The sequence below is a fragment of the Camellia sinensis genome, chromosome 6 (genome assembly GCF_055761805.1).
Source record: "Camellia sinensis isolate YWXY chromosome 6, ASM5576180v1, whole genome shotgun sequence".
Lineage (NCBI taxonomy): Eukaryota > Viridiplantae > Streptophyta > Magnoliopsida > Ericales > Theaceae > Camellia > Camellia sinensis.
In genome coordinates this window covers 204,486,086-204,509,255 of record NC_138966.1, presented here as the reverse complement: position 1 = coordinate 204,509,255, position 23,170 = coordinate 204,486,086, and the positions used below count along the sequence as shown (strand labels likewise).

At 42.4% G+C, this 23,170-nt stretch overlaps 1 protein-coding gene across 4 annotated transcripts; it reads left to right on the top strand.

Moving 5' to 3' along the window:
- The first annotated feature begins 1,617 nt into the window (after positions 1-1,617).
- On the top strand, positions 1,618-22,648 carry LOC114308902 (squamosa promoter-binding-like protein 1). Of its 4 annotated transcripts, XM_082875896.1 has the most exons (12): positions 1,689-1,902; positions 2,008-2,980; positions 3,282-3,463; positions 17,523-17,683; positions 17,768-18,166; positions 19,346-19,420; positions 19,509-19,616; positions 19,710-19,827; positions 19,952-20,093; positions 20,231-20,381; positions 20,549-21,169; positions 22,001-22,648. In XM_082875896.1, exons 2-12 carry the CDS (start codon positions 2,382-2,384, stop codon positions 22,460-22,462), a joined length of 3,018 nt encoding a protein of 1,005 aa, XP_082732022.1. In that variant the 5' UTR covers positions 1,689-1,902; positions 2,008-2,381; the 3' UTR covers positions 22,463-22,648. The 4 variants fall into 4 exon arrangements, with proteins under 4 accessions (XP_028110481.2, XP_082732021.1, XP_082732022.1 ...); XM_028254680.2 differs by having other exon boundaries at positions 1,618-2,980; XM_028254628.2 differs by having other exon boundaries at positions 17,523-18,166.
- Positions 22,649-23,170: the final 522 nt, after the last annotated feature.

Below are 23,170 nucleotides of genomic sequence, written 5' to 3'. Positions count from 1 at the left end.
ACATTACATCTAACTTATAATTATTTTATTTTTTCTCTTACAAAAGTAAAAAAATCCAAAAAGCCTATGCCAAATGAGACTTTTTAGCCCTAAGCTAAAAAATAGTCAAAAAATAAAAAAACCAACTCATATCCCAAGTGAACCCTTAGGCCCCGTTTGTTTCCAGAGATGGAATGGAGGGGATTGATAGTGAGGGGATTAATAGTGAGGGGATTGTTAGTGATGGTCGTTTGTTTTCAGAGATAGAATGGAGGGGATTGATAGTGAGGGGATTAATAATGAGGGGATTGTTAGTGAGGGGATTGATAGTGAGGGGATTAGTAGTGAGGGGATTGATAGTGAGGGGATTAGTAGTGAGGAATTGTTAAATTATTTTTATATAAAATAATAAAACAAATAAAAAAATATAAAAAATTAAAAATTATATTTTAAAAAAAATTTCCAATATATAAAAAATAAAAAAAATAAAAAAATTTCTAATCCTTTCACTATTTTTCTAATACCATCTCTACCTCCTCACTATGAATCCCCTCCCCAAGGGTATTAGTAATACCAAGGTATTAGTAATACCCTCCCTATCTCTCAAAACAAACAAGGTATTAGTAATACCAAGGTATTAGTTAGTCCCAAGGTATTAATAGTCCCAAGGCTATCTCTCAAAACAAACAGCCCATATACTAATCCCAAGGTACTAGTAATCCTAATCCCCTTACTATAACCCAAAACAAACGGGGCCTTAAGGGGTTAGATAAGGGAACTATTGAGGTTTTTTTGACAAGAAAAAAAAAACACTCATTTTGATTAAGGTTTGTTTTGAGGAGTAGAAAAAATATTTATTTTCAAAAAATTTTACTTTTTTTTTTTATATTTTTTGTTTTCGTTTAATTTTTTAATATTTTAAGTAATTTTTTTTAATTTTTAAACGCACCTAACATAAATACACTTAAAAAGTATAATATATGTGAAAAAAATCTTTAAAAAATTCACATAATACCAAAAAATACAAAAATATATGAAAATTCAATACATTTTTCATATTTTTGTGTATTTATTAATTTTTTAAAATATTTTATAATTTAGATACATCTAAATGAAAAAAATTAAATTTCTAAAAAATTGAATTCAAGAAATTGAAACTAAATACATTAATTAAAAATAAAATAAAATGATAATATAATTTAAATAAATTAATAAATTGGTTTTTTATATATATATATATATATATTTATACAAAAGATCTAAAAGGTAGATATAACAAATCTGTTGGGATGCTCTTAAACAACCCTGTCATATCCCGCTCTAATACTCTCGAAAATTGTATACAGGCCTCCAATTTTTAGAGTACCGTACGCAGTCAAATAAAAGTGCGTAAAAATGAGTCATGTTATGTGCGTGTAGTAGTATAGTAGTAAAATTTAATTATTAGTGTAGTGTATATATATATATATGTACCGTATATAAAACGTGACTTCGTAAGAGAGAGACACATGGACCTCGTCACGTCGGGTTTAGATTCCTGTCAATAAAATACTAGTAATAAATCCTGTTCAAAAAATAAAATAAAATAAATACTAGTAATAAATTTAAATTAATAATAATAAAAAAAGTGTATTGTAGTATTAATAATAATAAAAAAAAGTGTATCGTAGTATTAATTTAATAGGAGTATAACATTTCTTCATTTCTTTAATTTCGTATTATTAAGCTATCAGCCCTCGGCACCTTTTTCATTTTCGCCTCTACTTTCAGCACCTCATCTCATCTCTCACCTCGCTGTTCTCTCTCTCCCTCTCTCTCTCCCTCTCTCTGTGTATCGCCGCCGATCTTGGCAGATACGCAACTCCACCACCTACAGCTGTTCGGATCCAGCGTCGCCACCACGACCACCACCTCTGTCGGCAAGTTGGTTCTCTGTTCTTGTCTTTTTTTTTTTTAGGTCTTGAATTACAGTTAATTTATTGATTTTGATTAGTATTTCTGTTCATGACGGTGTGTTATCGAACTTAGAGTGCTCTTTGCTAATGGAAATTAGAGATTGTGGTTGTTGTTATGATGTTGGTGAGCCAATCACTCGTTAATTTAAGGGTTTAATTTGGGCATGTGGTTTGCCCTTCTTTGGACTCATGGTTGTGTCGCTGGGCTGTTTTTGGATTTCTGGGGGCCTTTTTAAGCTGATTAGAAGGCGTTTGGCTGGTTCACTTTTTCGTGAATTTAGGTTACTAGTCATTATTTAAGGCTTGTTATTGTACAGCTTCATCTTTGTGCTCTCTTGGGGTTGTTGTTGGATTCGGTGTCTTTGTTCTGTGGAATTGGAATCTGGGATTTAAAAAAAAAAAAAAAATTATAAAAATTTTACGTTTTGAGTTTCTGATTTTTGACTAATGGAGGCTCAATTTGGAGGAAAGGCTTATCATTTGTATGGTCCGGTGATTCCGAATTTGAAGGCAGTTGGGAAGAAGAGTATGGAATGGGATTTAAATGATTGGAAATGGGACGGGGATCTGTTGACTGCTGCTCCACTTAATTCTGTACCATCGGATTGCCGGAGTAGGCAGTTATTCCCGGTTGTGTCTGAAATTCCAATTAATACCGCTTTGTCAAAAAGTTCATCATCTTGTTCGGAAGAAACCAATTTGGGAAATGAGAAAGGGAAGCGAGCATTGGAGAAACGGAGGAGGGTGGTTGTTGTTGAGGATGAAGAGTTTAATGATGGAGCTGGGTCCCTTAATTTGAAGCTTGGTGGGCAAGTGTACCCTATCACAGAAGCCGAGATGGAAAAATCTGTGGGAAAGTGTGGGAAGAAGAGCAAAGTGGTTGCATCTACCTCGAACCGTGCAGTATGTCAAGTGGAGGATTGTCAAGTTGATTTGACTAATGCCAAAGATTATCACCGACGACACAAGGTTTGTGATATGCATTCCAAGGCCACTAGAGCATTGGTGGGAAATGTTATGCAGCGGTTCTGTCAGCAGTGTAGCAGGTCAGTTCTTGTATGAGGATTTATTTTCAAGGTTTTCTATTATAGTATATGCTTAATTGCACAGAGAAGAATTAGGATTATCTTTGGATTAGTCATGAAGTACAAGCCTGGCCTTCCATTCAGTTGTTTATGCTAATCACATGAACCGAAATGAGGCAGAATCAGACGTCACAAAATTTAATTGTGCTTAAATCCTGAATTTTGATTTAATATTCTTTGCAAGATGTTCTTGTACGAGGCGTTTTGTATTTTTTCATGAAGATTTGGATACATTTTGAGTATACTTATTGCCTATGGGCAGGTTTCATGTTCTTCAAGAGTTCGATGAAGGAAAGAGAAGTTGTCGCAGGCGTTTGGCAGGCCATAATAAACGTAGAAGAAAGACACACCCGGAAAATGTGGTTAGTGGAGGTTCCTTGAATGATGAGCATGGTAGTAGTTATTTGCTCATTAGTCTGCTGAGGATTCTCTCTAATATGCACAGTAAGTATCTGTCTAACTGAAAATTTTGTACTTTGCTTCTTTACACTAACATGACAGGACTTGATTGTGCAGATGATTTTATTTATTTATTTTTTCTGGAAGCCGTTATTTATATCAATGTTATTGTGATTTTTAATTTTATTGACTGTTACTATTAAATTGCTTTCTATTGATTGTGGTAGATGAGATTATAAATATATAGTTGTCTTAGCAATTCTCTTCTTAAGGTGCAGATGATAATATCTAAAGAACCTTAATTTTCTGGATGAGGATTTAATTTCCGCTAACCACCTACCTCAGTTGGATGAATAAAAGGATAAACTGGTGAAAGAAAAGAGTTTGTGAAGTTGAATTGCAGGATGTAATGCCAGGCTTGAACCTCTAGGCTTGGCTGTTTGGTGGAAGTTTTGTGTTTCACTATTTTTGTAATGGCATGTCTTTCATAATGCATTTGTGCTGGAGATTTCATTTAATTTGTTGGAAGGAATCCTCTTAAGTGCTGTTAATTAACTAGGTATTAGTATCTTTTGATCTGATCATCAAATATGTGGAAGTACACAATGAGAATGTTAAGGTATAAGGAAAAGTTGAAAATGCCAACTTGAGTTTCAGAAGCTTTCAAAAGTTCAACCGTGATTAAACTTTAGTGACTTCTGAAGTTGTATTATGGGTCGAATTATTGCAAATTTATTGGACCTCAGATATACTTGAATGCATTGGAAATTGTTGCACGAGATACCGCTGGGTTAATTTTAGTTCTTATATCGATAAATTGTGTAGAAGCTAATTTCTTTAGTTTCTGTTTTGGGATTTTCTCTTATTTAAGGGTTCTCAATGGATTTGCCAACGTTAGAGATTTTAGAGATACATAATATTGAAGCCTACTATACATTTGATTGTGATTATCATTTACTGTTACAATTCTTCAGACTGTTATGTGTAATTTGTACAATTCCTATGTGTCTCTGTGGGAGCCGAATTTCATTGGATCAATAGGGACGAATGGACGAGTCCAGTCCGGGACATAATATTTATTCGGCATTGATCTTGGTCAATTGAAGAGCCGAATAAAATAATCGGCTTTCCAATCAGTAGAACAAAGGCCGAGTATAAGTACATGTAAAGGATCGAGGATGGGCCTGGCCCTAGGGCCCAAAGAGAATAATATAAATACAGGATCATCAGTCAGAGAAAGGTATGTGAGAACCATTACGCTTAACTTAAAATACAAGTAATCCAGAGAGTAGAGACTAACTTGCCCGTCGAAGTGCTAATTCCAGCACCCCCGACCGGAGTGTTCATTCCTTTTCAGGTGGCTAGCTGAGGATCACGAGCGTCCCCCAGGATCAGAAGAGTATTTCCAAACCACTTCTCCACAATTGGTGCCGTCTGTGGGAATACTCAAATACATCCATAGCAGGCGTAATGGAAGACCCTCCGGTAGTCACTGACGAAACCACACAGAGAGACGACCTCACTCCAATAAACATGCTTGGACAGGAGATTATTGCCGCAAGACGCGCCTTGAACTTCGCCTCACCCTCGACATTAGCACATGAGACAATGCAAGTGATCATGGAACAAGCAAAGCAAAACGAACAGAGATTGGAGTACATGATCGCTGAGAACGAACGTCTCCGGCAGGATTTGGCCTTGGAAGTGGCGAAGTCCAAACAAGCTATACGCCAAGATTCGGAACGACCTCTGAGGGCAGGTGGTCGACGACCTCGAGCCCGACAACAAGACACCGATAGCGACTCCGACTCATTATCCCCGGAGCCCAAGAAGAAGGGACGACCCGAAACTACCAGTTCCTTTGAAGAGAGTCCACGTATAAGGCATAAGCGAAGAAGAAACAGTTCAAATGAAGAAGACCAGCATGATTCCTTTATACGACGAATTACAAGGGCAGTGCTACCCAAGAAATTCAAAGCACCATCATTCACCTTGGACGACGGAAAATCGGACCTCACCGATCATATCCGCCATTACAAGCAAGCCATGACGTTGCATGCAAACGATGAGGCTCTCATGTGCAGAATATTTTCGAGCAGTTTGGGACCACTGGCTGTCAGGTGGTATTATAAATTGGAGTCGGCTTCGATCAAGAGCTTTCACCAACTCTAAAAATCCTTCAGAACAAGATTTATCACTAATGAGGTCCAGCCAAAGCAAGCTGATTCCCTTTGGGCAATGTAGATTCAACTGGGGGAAACCCTTCGTGCATATTCAGCGCGGTATTGGGAGTGTTTTAATCTGGTAGATGATGCTTGCAATGACTCCATGGCCATCATCGCCTGCAAGATAGGGCTACATCCCGACAGTGCCCTCCGCAACTCTTTGACCAAACGGCCTCCCAAAACAGTCTGGTCGTTGATGAAGGAAGTTGAGGAATACTGTAAAGTGGAAGATGACGCCTTGCGGGTTTAAGCTGGAAACGTGGCCAATAAGACGGCTCCTTCTGAACTTGCTCAGCCGTTAAAATCTGTACCATCTCAGAGCCCTGAACCACGGCATCGGGCTAAACGAGACAAGAGACGGGATTCTCGTCGATCAAGCACGTGGCCAATAAGACGGCTCCTTCTGAACTTGCTTAGCCGTTAAAATATGTACCATCTCAGAGCCCTGAACCACGGCATCGGGCTAAACGAGACAAGAGACGGGATTCTCGTCGATCAAGCGACCAATGCTCCCACCGGGCAAATGAACAACTGCAAGTCAATAGCAGGCGCACAAGGCGCACCGACAAGAAATATACGGAGTTGTCAGAGCTGATTAGCGTGGTTATGTCCAAAATCCAATACCTTCCGTTCTTCAAATGATCGTCGAAAATGGTGGGACCTCCTGACACGCGAAAACGGGATAGGCGGTGCGAGTATCGCAAGGATCATGGTCATAATACTGAGAGTTGTTATGCATTGAAGGACCACCTAGAGGAATTGATACAAGATGGTCGGCTACAACAGTACGTTCGAAAAGCCAACTTAACCAAAGCAATAGCCTTAAGACAGGATTCACCCCCACTCGGCGTGATCCACATGATATACAGCCTGCCAATGTCATCCACGGTGCATACGATTCAGTCGAATCCCGACCTTCAAAATCAACTCACTTCGGCTAAACGGCCCTATGAAGCTGCGAGCATTGCTTTTAATGATTCAGATTTGGCCGGAGTGACACTTCTCCACATTGATCCCTTGGTAATCGAGTTACGCGTAAACCGATTCATCATTGAGCGCGTACTCATTGACCCAAGGAGCACATCGGAAGTTATGTATTAAAAGACATTCACCAAACTCGACTTCTCTGAATCGGATCTTTCTTTCGCTCCTTATCCACTATTCGGCTTCAACGCCAATCCAAAATACTCGTTGGGGAAAATCACACTACCCGTTCGAGCGGGCTCCCGAACAGTGGATGTGGACTTCTTGGTCGTCAAGCTGCCATCGCCGTATAATCTCATCATGGGGCGATCTTGGTTGCATGCTATGCAGGCCATGCCAAGCACCTATCATCAGCTGCTACGCTTCCCGACAGAACGCGACATTGAGGAAATCCGTGGCTCCCAGAAATCGGCACAAGCATGTTGTCTCCTTGCTGAAAAGACTCCAAAGGAGTTGCAAGTGAACTCTATTGAGGTGATGGATCGGGAGAGCCTCGACGATGTTGGGCGGCTCCCAAGTAAATAGGCCACGGAAGCCCTAGATCGAGTTGAAATCAACGAAAACCCAAACAGGTTCTTTATGGTCGGCGCCTCCCTGAATCAAGTCGACAGATAGCAGCTAATTTCCTTCCTGCTCGGCAACCTTGATGTATTTGCGTGGACTCCATATGAGATGCCGGGTGTAGATCCGTCTGTTTCGCAACACCGTTTAAATGTTGACCCTAAATGCAGGCCCATCATTCAGAAAAGCCGGCGGTCAGCCGCAGAGCACACTGTCGCCGTTGTTGAAGAGGTTGACCGGTTGTTTGACGCCGGGACAATCAGGGAAGTGACCTACCTTACATGGCTTGCGAATACTGTGGTTGTAAAGAAGAAAAATAGGACTTGGCGTGTGTGTATTGATTTCATGGACCTAAACAAAGCCTGCCCTAAGGATTGTTTTCCCCTCCCCAGAATAGATCAACTCGTAGATGCAATGGCACGCCATCAGCGCATGAGCTTCCTCGATGCTTACAGAGGCTATCATCAAATTGCCATGCATCCGGAGGACCAAGACAAAACTGCATTCCTCACCCTAAAAGGAACCTATTGCTATAAGGTTATGCCTTTTGGGCTGAAGAATGCAGGGACAACTTACCAAAGACTAGTCACTGTCATGTTCAAGGAGCAACTCGGCCACACTATGGAAGTGTACATTGACGATATGGTCGTCAAGTCCAAAGAAGAGCAAACTCATCTGGCCGATCTGGAAGAGACATTCGGCATTTTAAGCAAATACAAAATGAAGCTGAACGCTTCCAAATGTGCGTTTGGGATCGGCTCTGGCAAATTCTTGGGTTACATTGTCAACCACCGAGGAATCGAAGCCAACCCGAGGCAAATCACAGCAATCTTGGAGCTTGGCTCCCTTCGTTCAGTGAAAGAGGTTCAAAAGTTGATGGGGATGGCCGCCGCACTCAACAGGTTCATCAGTCGGTACACAAATCGCTGTCGACAATTCTTTCATACACTATGGCAGGGCAAGGCATTTGAATGGTCCGCCGAGTGCGAAACCGCCTTCAACGGCCTCAAGACCTACCTTCGATCAGTTCCACTCTTGACAACACCTTCAGCAGGCGACCCGCTGATTTTGTATCTGGTAATTTCCGACCGGGTCGCCAGCGCCGTACTGATAAAGGAAAAGCTGGGGGAGCAGCGGCCAGTGTATTATGTGAGCAAGGCAATGGTTGACGCCGAAACATGCTACCTACCATTGGAAAAACTCATTCTAGCCCTTGTCATGGCAGTGAGAAAGCTGATGCATTACTTTCAGGGGCATACCATCGGGGTACTAACAGATCACCCCCTCCAGTCGGTACTCCGTAGTGCAGAAGCATCAGGGCGCGTTTCAAAGTGGGCACTTGAACTTGGCCAGTATGATATTCAGTTTCTGCCTAGAACCTCAATTAAGGGACAGGTGTTTGCCGATTTTGTGGCCGAATTCACTGAGGGCCTTGCCGACTTCAAGACTGATGAAATTTAACCTAAGCCAAACTGGAGAATTTATGTTGGGGACATTTGGCAGTTGTACTGTGATTGATCATCCAATCAACGGGGAAGTGGAGCCAGAGTAGTAATCATTGCCCCCGACGGCGCAATAATTGAGTAGGTCGTCAAACTCGGCTTCGAAGCATCAAATAACGAGGCCGAATACGAAGCCCTTCTAGTCGTTTTGCGGAATGCACATTTTCTGGGTGCTCGGCGTTTGCTTGTATTTTGCGACTCAAAACTAGTGATCAATCAGCTAAAGGGGGAGTACGTGGCCAAAAATGACCGTATGGCAGCTTACATGAAAACGACTAATTCATTATTGGCAAAATTTGACCATTATGAATTGAATCAAATAAAACGAGATCAGAACACACATGCAGATGCCCTGGCTTGCCTAGCCTCCGCCATTAACTCAGAGATTAAACGGACCATCGAAGTGGGTTTCATCCTGGAGCCAAGCATTGGCCCTTCGGAGGAAGTCCAGGTCAATGTCATAGAGTCAAGACCGAGTTGGATGGACCCCATTGCTGTATTCCTGTCTTTCGAACAGCTCCCAGTGGACAAGAAAGAAGCGCACAAACTACGAAACAAAGCCCTGCGATACTACTTGGATCCGCAAGGAAAGCTTTATAAAAAATTCTTTTCTGGTCCATACCTGGAATGCGTACATCCGGAGAAAGTCGAAGAGCTTCTGATTGAAATACATGAAGGCAGTTGTGGTCCCCATTCTGGCGGGCTCTCTTTGGCTCATCGAGCTATAACACAGGGGTATTATTGACCGACAATGAGAATTGATGCCGAATGTTATGTGAAAAAATGTGAACAGTGCCAGAAGTTCTCCCTGTTAACCCATCTGCCTACTGAAGAGCTAAGCTTTATCATTAGTCCTTGGCCGTTCGCCCAGTGGGGACTTGATATCGTCGGACCATTGCTGAGGGCCCCAGGGAACAAGCAATACTTGATCGACGTGACAGACTATTTCACAAAATGGGTCGAAGCGGAGGCATTAACGAACATTCGAGATGCTGATGTTAAGCGCATTGTATGGAGAAATATCATAACACGATTCGGCATTCCAAGAGCACTTATCTCAGACAACGGCACCCGGTTTGATTGTGGCGTCTATCGAGAGCTGTGCAGCAAGTATGGTATCCGGCCCTACTTTTCCACGCCGGCTTACCCACAAAGCAATGGTCAAGCCGAAGCCTTTAACAAATCTATCTTGGACGGCATCAAGAAGAGGCTGGAGAAAGCTAAAGGCAAATGGGTCGAAGAATTGCCGAGCGTATTGTGGGCTCATCGAACTACGTCGAGGCGATCCACTAGGGAAACGCCGTTTGCTTTATGCTTTGGAACCCAGGCGATCATACCCCTGGAGATCGACCACCCAACCCTAAAATCGCAAGTTTTTGATTTGGGCCGAAACGACATGATGCTGACTTTGGATTTGATTCTGATTGAAGAACGAAGGGACCGTGCCCTTGCGTCCATGGCATGATACCAGCAACAGCTTGCTAAGTCGTACAATCAACGTGTTCAGCTGCGCCGCTACACACCAGGAGAGTTGGTCCTGAAGAAAGTACTTCCAGCTGCCATGAAACCGGCTGATGGAAAATTGGGTCCTAACTGGGACGACCCCTATCAGGTCGATTCCATCGCAGGAGTAGGGGCATATCGGCTCAAAGACATGTCTAGAAGGAGTCTGCCACGGCCTTGGAACTCAACGCACTTATGTAAATTCTATTATTGAACCCGACCTGTGGGGAATAATACTAGTTTTGAATGGTTCATCATGTACACATTCCACTTTTGTAAAGCAAAGATTCCTGTTTACTCACTGCAAAATTCAGTTCAAAAGTGTTATGATAAAGCCTCCGGATTTGGAGCGCCCTTTGTGGATATCACAATTGGCCAAAAAAAAAGTCTCCGGATTCGGAGCTCCATCGGCGCATGACGCTTTTGGACCGATTAAGCCTCCGGATTCGGAGCGCACTTCGTGGATATCACGATTGGCTAAATAAAGTCTCCGGATTCGAAGCCTCATCGGCGCTTGACACTTTTGGTCTGATAAAGTCTCCGGATTCGGAGCGTCCTTTGTGGATATCACGATTGGCCAAATAGTCTCCGGATTCGGAGCCCCATCGGCGCATGACGCTTTTGGGCCGATAAAGCCTCCGGATTCGGAGCGCCCTTCGTGGATATCACGATTGGCCAAATAAAGTCTCCGGATTCGGAGCCCCATCGGCGCATGACGCCTTTGGGCCGATAAAGCCTCCGGATTTGGAGCACCCTTCGTAGATATCACGATTAGCCGAGTCTCCGAATTCGAAGCTCCATTGGTGCATGACACCTTTGGGCCGATTAAGCCTTCGGATTCGGAGCGCCCTTCGTGGATATCACGATTGGCCAAGTCTTCGAATTCGGAGCCCCATTGGTCGATTAAGATTGGTCAAGTCTCCGAATTTGGAGCCCTATTAGTGCATGACACCTCTGGGCTGATTAAGCCTCTGGATTCGGAGCACCCTTCGTGGATTTGACGATTGGCCAAGTCTTCGGATTCAGATCCCCATTAGTGCATGATTGGCATTCAAAATGAAATGGGGCAAGCCGTATAATCGAAGGCTAAAACATGTAAACATTCAAAAAGAAATGGGGCAAGCCGTATAAACGTGAGGTGAAACATGTCGTATAAACGTAGGCTGAAACATGTGAACATTCAAAATAAAATGTGTCATTAGATTAATCGATTGGCATGCAGTGTACTAATATAATTAAAAAGTACGCTAACACTTGAAAACACTTGAAGTAAAAAATGTACTATTATTCAATTAGCCAATAATTACATAATTTTGCATTGCAATGTCTACAATGTCTACTTTGAGCATTACAATGTCTACTTTTATCCTGCGTCTCCCTCATCGTCACTCTTCTCGACTTCGAAGGCGGAAAAGGGGAGGTGATCACGTTGGTACAGCGGTAACGCCGAAACAACGTCCGCTGCGCGGAGAGCCTCCGCGGCTTGAAGTGCCTTGATCCAACCGTGCTTAAATCCACGATTTTCACATCGGCAAACTTCCTCGGCGAGCTCTTCTCTATCCCTACTTTCCGGCCTTCATGGAAGCCTTTTTCATAAGCCCTCCCCTTCGCGGACTCTATGGCAAGCATGCTCGCCGTATCACGATCGGCAATTGCATTACTGATAAGGCGCTGGGTCACCCTTTCTTCCACAACTGGGTTAGCTTGTCCTGCTGGTGATGTCTGACCGGCCTTGATCTTCATTAGCTCGCGCTCAGCCGCTTCCGCGCGAGCTTCCAAATTTCGAATGCGTTCATCCTTCTTCTTTATTTCTCGTCGTGCAGCATGAAGGCGCATGTCGATTTCATAGGCAGTGTACAACCCTTTCACCGCCCCATGAACGCCCTCTCGTAACACCTCGAAGTCAGGTCAACCGACCATTGACTGCTAGACTTCTGGCGGAAAGATCTGTCGTGCAAATTCGACCGCCATGTTCGGGTCACGGATGATGGAATCTGCCTCTGTCATCAGTTTGTTCCCAACAAAAGCAGAAAAGCTCAATGGGTGTGGTGGTCCACTGGCCTCACTTTGCAAACGAGGAGAGCTCCCCCGCTGGCACTTCTCCTTCCTCGGTGACCTGCTTTGTCGATGCGGAGAGTGGCGCCTCTCATGCTCTGAAGATGCCTTACCTCCCGTACGGGGAGGCTCGCCACCTCGATTCATTGATGAGTCCAGCTCCGCCAGAGTCCTGCCCTCTCCCTTACTATTAAAGAAAAGTCTGGTTGACATTCACACTTTTCCGGCCACGGAGGACAAGCAGAATCGAGTCACTTTATGAAACTCAGACGGAATCTCTCACCCCCTTTTCAATCACTCAGGAGTGCACCCCACTCCCGAGGCGACATTATCAATGCGCGCACTCCTACAACCACCAATATTCGGCATTGTTGATTCATTCCGATCTAGAAGATATATTCGGCCTTCGGAGTCCATACTTTGGCTGGGGGAAGGGCAGATTTATTAATCTGATCGGCCAAATACCTAAGCCCGATGCCGATCGATTTGTGCCACAACCACTCCATGAACTAATTAGATTCGGCTTTCGGAGTCTATATATTGGCTGGGGCAAGGGCAGATTTATTAATCTGATCGGCCAAATATCTAAGCCTGATGCCGATCGATTTGTGCCGCAGCCACTCCATGAACTAATTAGATTCGGCTTTTGGAGTCCATACATTGGCTGGGGCAAGGGCTGATTTATTAATCTGATTGGCCAAATACCTAAGCCCGATGCCGATCGATTTGTGCCGCAACCACTCCATGAACTAATTAGATTCGGCTTTTGGAGTCCATACATTGGCTGGGGCAAGGGCTGATTTATTAATCTGATTGGCCAAATACCTAAGCCCGATGCCGATCGATTTGTGCCGCAACCACTCCATGAACTAATTAGATTCGGCTTTCAGAGTCCATACATTGGCTGGGGCAAGGGCTGATTTATTAATCTGATCGGCCAAATACGTAAGCCCAATGCCGATCGATTTGTGACGCAGCCACTCCATGAACTAATTAGATTCGGCTTTCGGAGTCCATACATTGGCTGGGGTAAGGGCAGATTTATTAATCTGATCAACCAAATACCTAAGTCCGATGCCAATCGATTTGTGCCGCAGCCACTCCATGAACTAGATTTATTAATCTGATCGGCCAAATACTTAAGCCCGATGCCGATCGATTTGTGCCGCAGCCACTCCATGAACTAATGATATTCGGCTTTCGGAGTTCATACATTGACTGGGGTAAGGGCAGATTTATTAATCTGATCGGTCAAAAACCTAAGCCCCCATAAACTAATGATATTCGGCAAGATCACATTTATTAATCTGATCACATTTATTAACCCTTAGTTATCTAATTGGCAAGTGTACACGAACGTTTATCTACCGCACGATAGGCGGCAATAGTTTTACCCAAAATACCGAAAACAAACAGTAATCTTCATCGATAACCACAATTAAATACAGGAAATAATGTAAGGCAAGGGAAATATTCATTCATAAATTGAATACGGCATAGTCATCATTTTATACATGAAGATTACCCCAAGCAAATAGATGTCTACTAAGAAAACAAAACATGTTTACAAGAACATACATTGAAATTCCTAACAAAATTAAAATGTCTCCCAAATCAATCATCAGGATCAGACTCAAGTGGCTCAACGTCCACTTGCTCGTATGGAATTGGCATGGCCAATGTCACTCCAGCGACAGCAAGGGCTTTGAGCCAGCCGTGTTTGAATCCTCGATTCTCGAATTTGGGGACTTCTTCTACATAGTTTTCAAGGGCGACACTCTTCCCAGCTTCGAACGCCGCGGAAGCCTTGGAGTCGGTTTTTTCCTCAGCCTTCTTTGACTCTTCCAATTCGGCCTCCAGCTTGGCAAGCGCTTCCTTGGCTAACTTGAGCGATTCCTCGCTCGCGTTTGCCCTCTCCTCCGCGTTGGATTTGAGCTGGTCAGCAGTCCACGCCCTCTCATTCTCAGCTTCGGCTCATGCATTTTTCATTGTGGCTCTTGCTGCCTCGAACTCGGCTCTGCTCCTCTCACCCTCGACTTCCGACTTCAAACGGCCAATTCTTTCAACGGCATCATGCTGGCGGCGGCCTATTTCGGCTATCCTTCTAACCGTCTGCAAAACAAGGAGTTGGGATCATCACATACCAAGAAATACCGTCTGCAAACCAAACCAAAACAAGGAATTAGGATCAAGTCACATACCAGAAGGGCTGATTGGGCCGCTAATGCTATTGCTACCAAATTCGGCTCGGCACGAAAGGTTGCCTTGTCAGCCGGCAATGAGACCGAGGCAGCTAAGCTCAATGCCACAGCTGGATTTTTCAAGGCCGAAGCTTCGGAGGAGATCGGCATGTTTTTTATTTTTGGTTCAACAACAAAAGGAGTAACCACACCCGACTCCTCTAAGCGTGGCTGTTTATCAACGGGGTTCTCCTCAGAGCCGACCTCGCTCTCGGCGATACGTTTTTCTGCCTGATCTTTTGGAATCGGCCGTTCGGCATCCTTCTCCATCTCGGCCACATGAACTTGAGCCGTTTCTTTTACAATAATAGGTTTGGAGGATTCAGTCGGGGTAGGTCCAAAACGGATGGCCTCGGCTTTCCGTCGGGCGGCTATGCATTCGGCATTTTTCTTTCGTGCCAACTGCGTGAGACTTTCCCCAGCCATACCCTCAGAATAAGCACCGGGAAGGTCTCCCAAATTTGTAAAAATATCTTCGAAGGAGGCGTCCCCTCGGCCTGATGTGGACGGAGGGTCGGACGAGTTGAGTCCGGCTTCCTCAAAGGCCGAGTTAAGAGCTTCGTCAACTTTCGCTGCTAACTAGCCCGGGTCCTCGGCGATTGGTTTGGCCGCTTGTTCTTTTCCGTGTTCCGAATCAGATGTTTCTAAACCAATCTGCCTTAAGTTCTTGAAGCTGGGGAAGATAAGGGCTGTAAGATGGTTGTCGCCTCGCGAGATTGGAATGTTGTCTGTCGCCGAAAATGTCGTGTAAGTCGGCTCGTACCACAGGAGAATGTGGGTTGCCCTCCCTTGTTTTTGAAGGTTTGGACGGTCGACGAACTGTAGCGCGGTTTTAATTTCTGCAAGCACAGCGTCGTCGTCTGAAACCAATGCTCTCTTCAAGTCACTACCTGCATAAACAAAGCGATTAGATGTATATAGTGCCGAATACAGATATTGTAATAACAGAAACAAAAGTGATCTAATCGGCCACCTGGTTTGCCTTTTCGCCTTGGCACGGGGTCTAGGCGATCTTCACCCTTGCCGAATTCTCAATTGCCTCGGACAACGACCATCACGTCATCAACACGCATGCCAGAGCTGGCAAGCATAGTCACTAAGTGATGATTAGTATCCTTGGTTCCAAGAAAGTAGTGTCCTAGCCGGCCAGTAGATTTGGCTAGGACATAACAATGCCGAACGGCGGGTATACCTAAATTAATCCTAGGACGCCGGTTTAGCTCTACAATCCCCATTATGATGTGGAAAAAATTCACGTTGGGCTGGGAAGGGATTAGACCCCAGTATCGAAGAACGGCCCTCAAAAATAGGTGAAGGGGAAAGCGGATTCTGCCCTCAGCAATTGACAGGAGAAGAAAGACGATTGTGCTCTCATCATCTCTCTCCATATCAATGGTGCTGTCTGCCAAAAGTGACAGATGGAAGTCATTGGGGATGGCAAAATGGCGTCGAAAGCCGGAGATATGATCCGCTGAAAGGAGCTCCTTCAGATGTTTTTGCATCCTGGCCAGCCCAAGGATTATGGGAAACTAAAAGCAAACAAGGAAGTGGGATCGGAAGTGAAGGAGAAGAAAACTTACAGGAGATGAATGGGAAAACGAGAAACAAGGAGTTGCAGAAGCCGCGAAGTGAAGGAGTTGCACTAGAAGGCGAACTAGATATTTTTGAGTATTCAAAACATACATTCGAAGAAACAATTTTAAATCACATTAAATGGAGGCAGTGTATGAAGGGGAGGGAAATCGTTATAATGACCAAAAAGCGTGTACGCGTTCTGACATGCATTGGGAGGAGGATTAACCGCCGAATTTTTGACTTTCCAGGCTCGAAGCCAAACACGCCGACTAACTGATGCTAGTGGGGTGTTTGGGGCGCAATTGTGGGAGCCGAATTTCATTGGATCAATAGGGACGAATGGACGAGTCTAGTCCGGACATAATATTTATTCGGCATTGATCTTGGTCAATTGAAGAGCCGAATAAAATAATCGGCTTTCCAATCAATAGAACAAAGGCCGAGTACATGTAAAGGATCGCAGATGGGCCTGGCCCTAGGGCCCAACGAGAATAATATAAATACAGGATCATCAATTAGAGAAAGGTATGTGAGAACCATTACGCTTAACTTAAAATACAAGTAATCCAGAGAGTAGAGACTGATTTGCCCGTTGGAGTGCTAATTCCGGCACCCCCGACCGGAGTGTTCATTCCTTTTCAGGTGGCTAGCTGAGGATCACGAGCGTCCCCCAGGATCATAAGGGTACTTCCAAACCACTTCTCCACAGTCTCAAACATGAGTTTAAATTCCCCCTCCGTCTAAATAAGAAAGAAAGGTACTTGCAGTGGGAACTTAGAAGTTTGTAGACTGAATTTTTCTTAGTGCATAATGAAAGAAATTGCTTCCGATACTACGTAGGCACTTAAGCCATGCCACTTAACAGGCTATTCTGCAATGGCATTGATAAATCGTCAGTTGTTCTAATCGGTCCCTTGCTGGTAAGCCTCTATAGGCCTCTATGTTGAATTCCTCGATTTAATTGGTCACAACTCTTGCATCTGGAAACTCTACATTTGTAATGTTAAGTTATATATAGCACAATCTAATGTATTCATCAAGGTAGCCTATTTGCCAGCGCAAGGCGTTATGTGGTAGTTTGTGACCTGGTGTTGTGAATAGTGTGCTCCACTATTTGTTCAATTATGATGGGGATAGATCCATTTATGGCTTCTCAGGTCCACCTAATCATGAAGGCCATTGATTACTTATTTACCCCTTCCAGAAAATAAAAAGAAAAAGAAAAAGAAAATAGCTACAGTGTAGGTGCTTTATGCACCTGTTTGGATCTGGTGTTCAAGGCATAAACATATTGTATTTTTGGAAATGGTTAAATCAATTTAAGGAAAAATGAATTCAAAATTTTGAGAACCGCAACGAATTAATGATCTGGCATTTCAATTTTTTTTTTTTTTCCCTTTTGAAGTCATTGTGCTACATTTATTTTAACTCAAAGGGTGTGCTCTCCATGGAAATGCAGCTAATAGCTCAGATCAAACGAAGGATCAGGATCTGCTATCCCATCTGTTGAGTAACCTTTCTAGTCTTGCTGGCTCAATTAATGGGACAAACTTATCTGGATTATTGCCTGGTTCTCAAGATTCACATAATGCTGCGACATGTCTTCCAACTCCAGAAAAGGTTTCAGATCTGATTTCAAATGGTCCTCAATACAACTCAGTTCTTGCTTCTACTTCTAAGATGGATGATTGCATTGATATTCAGGATCCTCTGAGGCCTAATGGACAATGTGCGACTGTATCTGCATTTGAAGGGACAGAGAAGAGAACTTTCGCAAACAATACACAGGATGGACTGCTTCCAACTCCATATGCAATTCCATGTCCTGTGAGAGACGGCATTCCAGCCAAAGCAAGTGTCCCGGAAAATGGAATGGGACGGATAAAATTGAATGACATAGACTTGAATACTGTTTACGATGATTCTCAAGACTGCGCAGAAAACCTGGAGGGTTATCATGCTCCTGTAAATCTGGGGATTGGCTCTCTTGATTGCACTCTATGGGTTCCTCATGGCAGTCAGAAGTCCAGCCCTCCTCAGATGAGTGTGATTTCCGGCTCCACATCCACCCAGTCACCATCTAGTTCCAGTGGGGAGGCTCAGGTATGAATTTGTTGTGATTGCATTTCACTGAATGGTTGCTAATAGAAATTTGAAATTTAACTGTGAAACACCTAGCGTGGATTGATGAATATAATTATCCATATATCATAAATGTTGCTCCGTCATCGATTAAATGTTTTGATGTGGAATTTTTGCAATTTTTGTTACCATGGCTGTGAGTTCTGTTATTTGATAAAAGTTTGTTTACTTTTGTTAGCATGACTTAGAGGTGATATTTTTATCTGAGATGTCATTTTAATAGATTGCGGAGAGCTTGGGTGGTGGCGCCCATGTGCTTGATATGGTGCATTTGGGGGCAAAGAAACTGACGGACACTTAAGGCTGTAGAGATGGCAATTCATAGATTAAAATTATTGTTAATTTGTTGTTTTATTTTCTGGCTAAAAGAGAAATCTGTGAGTCATTCTTTTCTTTAATTGATTTAATATGAGAGCTCAGTTTTGCCAAGTGTTTTGTGCAGTGTGAGAAATCTAGTGTACTTGGATGGTTCACCCTAGGTGTCTTTTCCTATTACATAAAAGCTGTTTATTTTAAATTATTTTAATTAAATTTATAAAATCTATAGTTATGATTTATTGTTCAATCCTCATGGTCTTACATTTTCAGTTTATGCTTTGTAACTACTAAAAAACTTTTGTTAACTTTTGCATAGAGTAATAATCAACACGAATGGAGCATGCTCCCAAACCAAACCAAAATAAGCCTTGTGTCTCAATCAAGTGGGATCGGTTGCATGAATCTCTTTTCGCCCATATGCTCTGCTAAGGGCCATATGCTCAGTCAAATTAAATAAATTCATACATTTATTACTAGCACATCCCATGTTAGTTTTGCTCTTCCCCTTCCCCTAGCATTTCTATGTATGGTGATTGTATTACTCTTCCTTACAATTGCATCTATAGGTCCTCATTGTACAAGACCAAACCATCTTGGCATGTTTTCTCACAACTTATTTTCAATTGGTGCTACTCCTACTTTTTTCACAAATATATTCATTTTTTATTCTATATTTCTTAGTCTTATGACACATCCATCCATGCATTTTCATCTTAACTACACTCATTTTATGAACATATTATTTCTTAGGATTATGTCAATTGTTTTTGGCCTTGAGGATTTCTCTTCTTATCTCCTTTTTTTTTGCTGACTAATTTTCAGAGTCGCACAGATCGAATTGTTTTTAAACTCTTTGGAAAAGATCCAAGTGATTTCCCTCTTGTACTGCGGAAACAGGTATCTTTGTGCTGTGAAGTTACTTGAATATAGTTGTTTAATGTTACTTCAACGGATTTTTTATTTGTTAATTGTTTCAAATTTTCAGATACTTGACTGGTTGTCTCACAGTCCTACTGAAATTGAAAGCTACATAAGACCTGGCTGTATCATATTAACGATCTATCTTCGATTAGGGAAATCCACATGGGAGGAGGTAAGCCTATCTGTCATTACTATGAATAGATACTGCTAATCCTCATCCTGGAAAATCCCTTCTAATGCTTTAAGTTACTGTTGCTGTGTACAGCTTTACTGTGATCTGAGCTCCAGTTTGACTAGGCTTCTTGATGCATCAATTGATTCTTTCTGGAGAACAGGGTGGGTGTATACTAGGGTGCAGCAACGTGCAGCATTTATATATGATGGTTTGTTCTTTGCTTTTCTATGGTTTATGTCTTTTCTGCTGTTACTTTTTTAATATCATGTCACCGGGATGAGCAGCAACACTTCTAATAGTAGGCTAATTTGTTTCTCTTGTTTGTTCTACAGGTCAGATTGTTTTGGACACACTGTTACCTCTTAAATGCCATAAAAATCGCAGTATCTTGAGTATCAAACCGATTGCTGTTTCTTTCTCTGAGAGAGTTCAGTTCTTAGTTAGAGGCTTCAACCTGTCCCGGTCTAATACAAGGTACCCTTTATTAACGTTACATGTTCATCAACACTAGTCATATAGGCAACATTCTGCATTTCAGGTTTTATTTTGATTTTCTTGCAATCTTTTGTGTCATTGCACATTTGCAAAGTTATTTCTACTTTCTGTTTCAGGTTACTATGTGCACTAGAAGGGAAGTATCTGGTGCAGGAAAGTTGTTCCGACGTGATGGAGGTAGGTGATACATTTGTTGATGGTGATGAGATCCAGTGCCTTAGCTTTTCTTGCTCTATACCAAATGTCACTGGGAGAGGATTTATTGAGGTAAGCTCATCCTGGCTAACATTGGTTTGTTGACCTCTTCCAAAATTAGGCTTTTGAACTTGTTTTTTTAGTATGCCCTCATTCAAGCAACACAACATATGGGTATGCTATCTATGCCACAATTTTTCCTATTATCTGAATTATGAACTGTTATTTACTCCTTTCAGGTTGAGGACCAGAGTCTCAGCAACAGCTTCTTTCCATTTATAGTCACAGAACAGGATGTTTGCTCTGAGATCTGTACTCTTGAGAGTGCAATAGAGGTGGCTGAGATTGCTGATGACATTCATGCAGAATCTGAAATGATAAAAGCCAGGAATAATGCAATGGACTTCATACACGAAATGGGTTGGCTTCTTCACAGAAGTCAGTTGAAGTTCAGATTGGATCACATGGATCCCAATTTGGATCTATTTTCTTTCAAACGGTTCAGGTGGCTAATGGAGTTCTCCATTGAGCATGACTGGTGTGCTGTAGTGAAGAAACTTTTGGGCTTTGCGTTTAATGGTACCGTGGATGCAGGAGAACATTCTTCCATTGAACTTGCATTGCTTGACATGAGCCTCCTTCACAGAGCTGTGCGGAGAAATTGCAGATCTATGGTGGAAGTCCTTTTGAGATACATCCCAGATGGAGTTATGGATAAACCAGGCTCTGAACAGAAGCAGCATGTTAATGTATTTAGACCAGATGCCATCGGCCCTGGGGGTTTAACTCCTCTTCACATAGCTGCTGGTATTGATGGCTCAGAGAGTGTGTTGGATGCTTTAACCGATGATCCTGGATCGGTATTGTCTCCTTGCCTAGTATATTTTATGATTGTTTACTTGCATTATGAAGCTTTAGAATTCACATAAGAAGCATGGATGCAGACATGGGACACGGTGATTCTCAAAAAATTAGGATACAAACACAACATGGATACAACCAAAAAAAAAAATCTATTTTTTTTAACCATGTGTATGAATATAAATTTAGGATACATAGATATGTGAGGTTTGAAAATATATGTGGGTATATTTGTATTTTTTTCTATTTTTTCCTCGTTATTTCCATATAATTTACTTTGACCCCAAATCAGCTTTTTAAAATCTTACAAAAACAAAACTTATAAAGGTATCTTGAGGCATGTCCAAGCATAGGACACGCGTGTTTATGAAGTGTTCTTAATGTGTCCTACAAAAAGAAATATAAATATATATATATATATGTATAAAATTGATATACCACGTGGCATGTCGGACATGTGGGGATAAACATATGCCCACTGTGTCTGAAACAGACGTGGCACCCATCTTGGAGTGTCGTGCTTCTTAGACAATTGGAGACCACCTGACACAAGTTTTGAATTTTTTTTGCTTTCTACTTGGTGCTCTGCATTTTTTGCCAACCAATAATTTTGTCCCTTGATGGGTCATAGCTTCGAAGTTAAATGGATCAGAATGATCAGTTTTTACTACGGAAAAATAGATATTTTACTTCTCAATCAGGATGATGCTGAAAATTGATGTATAAAAAATGAAATTTTATGTCCCTTGATGTGTGCCTGGACATCATGTTTTAACATGTTCTCCAAGAAGAAAACATTCTCTGTGCTGATGTTGATTGCCACATTTCAGGTGGGAATTGAAGCATGGAAGGGTGCCCGTGACAGTATGGGAATGACACCAAATGATTATGCATGCCTGCGAGGTTACCATTCCTACATTCATCTGGTCCAGATGAAAATCAACAGGAAGAAATCAGGAAATGGGCACGTAGTGCTTGAGATCCCTGGTGCACTCTTAGAATCCAACATCAAGCAGAAACTGATGGATGTGCATAAGTCCTTGAAAGTTGCTAGCTTTCACACCGAGAAGAATGAAATGAAGCCAATTCAGCGAGATTGCAGGCTATGTCAACAGAAGATGCCATATGGCAGTTACAGAACATCACTGGCTACCTACAGACCAGCAATGCTTTCAATGGTGGCTATTGCTGCTGTCTGTGTATGTGTGGCTCTTCTCTTCAAAAGCTCACCTGAAGTTGATTATGTTTTCGAGCCCTTCATATGGGAACGTTTGAAGTACGGATCAAGCTAAGATAGGGAATAGGTAGTAGTTTCCTCGATTATTGACGACAATATATATTTTTTTAAATTCATGTTCATGAGATAAAATGTAGCATGTACGGATGATCTGTATGGTTCTAGATTTCGGAAGGAAATACTATGTAAATCTATGTACTGAGTTCATTTTTAATTACAAGAAAATGTCAATTATGTAAAAGAGTTGGAGGTATTAAGCAAAAGATGGACCTGAAAAATAAATAAATTTTTTGGGGATACTTAATTATGTTGTACATTAAAGCAGCTAGAAAACTTACCCCTGACAGCCATCTCTACCTTCAATTCCATGATCACTTCCCCCAATTGGTTTGGTTTCTAGGGGTTTGATTTTGTTAGGAATGGAGGATGCCACTCAGATTGGGAAATCGAATTAGGGATTCAAAGGAGAGAAGTGATTGAGAGTGGAGAAGGGATGGGGAAGAAATTTTGTAAGCTTTTAAGAAAGCTATGGAGTGGTGGCAGAGGCATTGTGGCGAGGATTGGCGGTTTGGCAGAGGTGGTGCAAAAGTGGAGTGGCAGGGGTTGGGGGATTTGGAGATGTTGTGGTGGTTGTGGAGCTGGGGGTATGAAGATGAGGTTTTGTGGATTATGTGGTTGGATGGCTACCAAGTGTGGTGTAGGCGGTGGTTTGTGTGGTGCCTGTGATGGTCTAGTATGAATGTTGGTGGTAGAAGGTGTTGAC

Bases quoted from the DNA above. Each gene is read 5' to 3' on its own strand.
- LOC114308902 (XM_082875895.1), top strand. From the start codon at position 2,382: ATGGAGGCTCAATTTGGAGGAAAGGCTTATCATTTGTATGGTCCGGTG. The intron at 19,617-19,709 runs GTAAGCCTATCT...TGCTGTGTACAG, and splicing joins GGAAATCCACATGGGAGGAG to CTTTACTGTGATCTGAGCTC. The intron at 21,170-22,000 runs GTATTGTCTCCT...GCCACATTTCAG, and splicing joins TAACCGATGATCCTGGATCG to GTGGGAATTGAAGCATGGAA.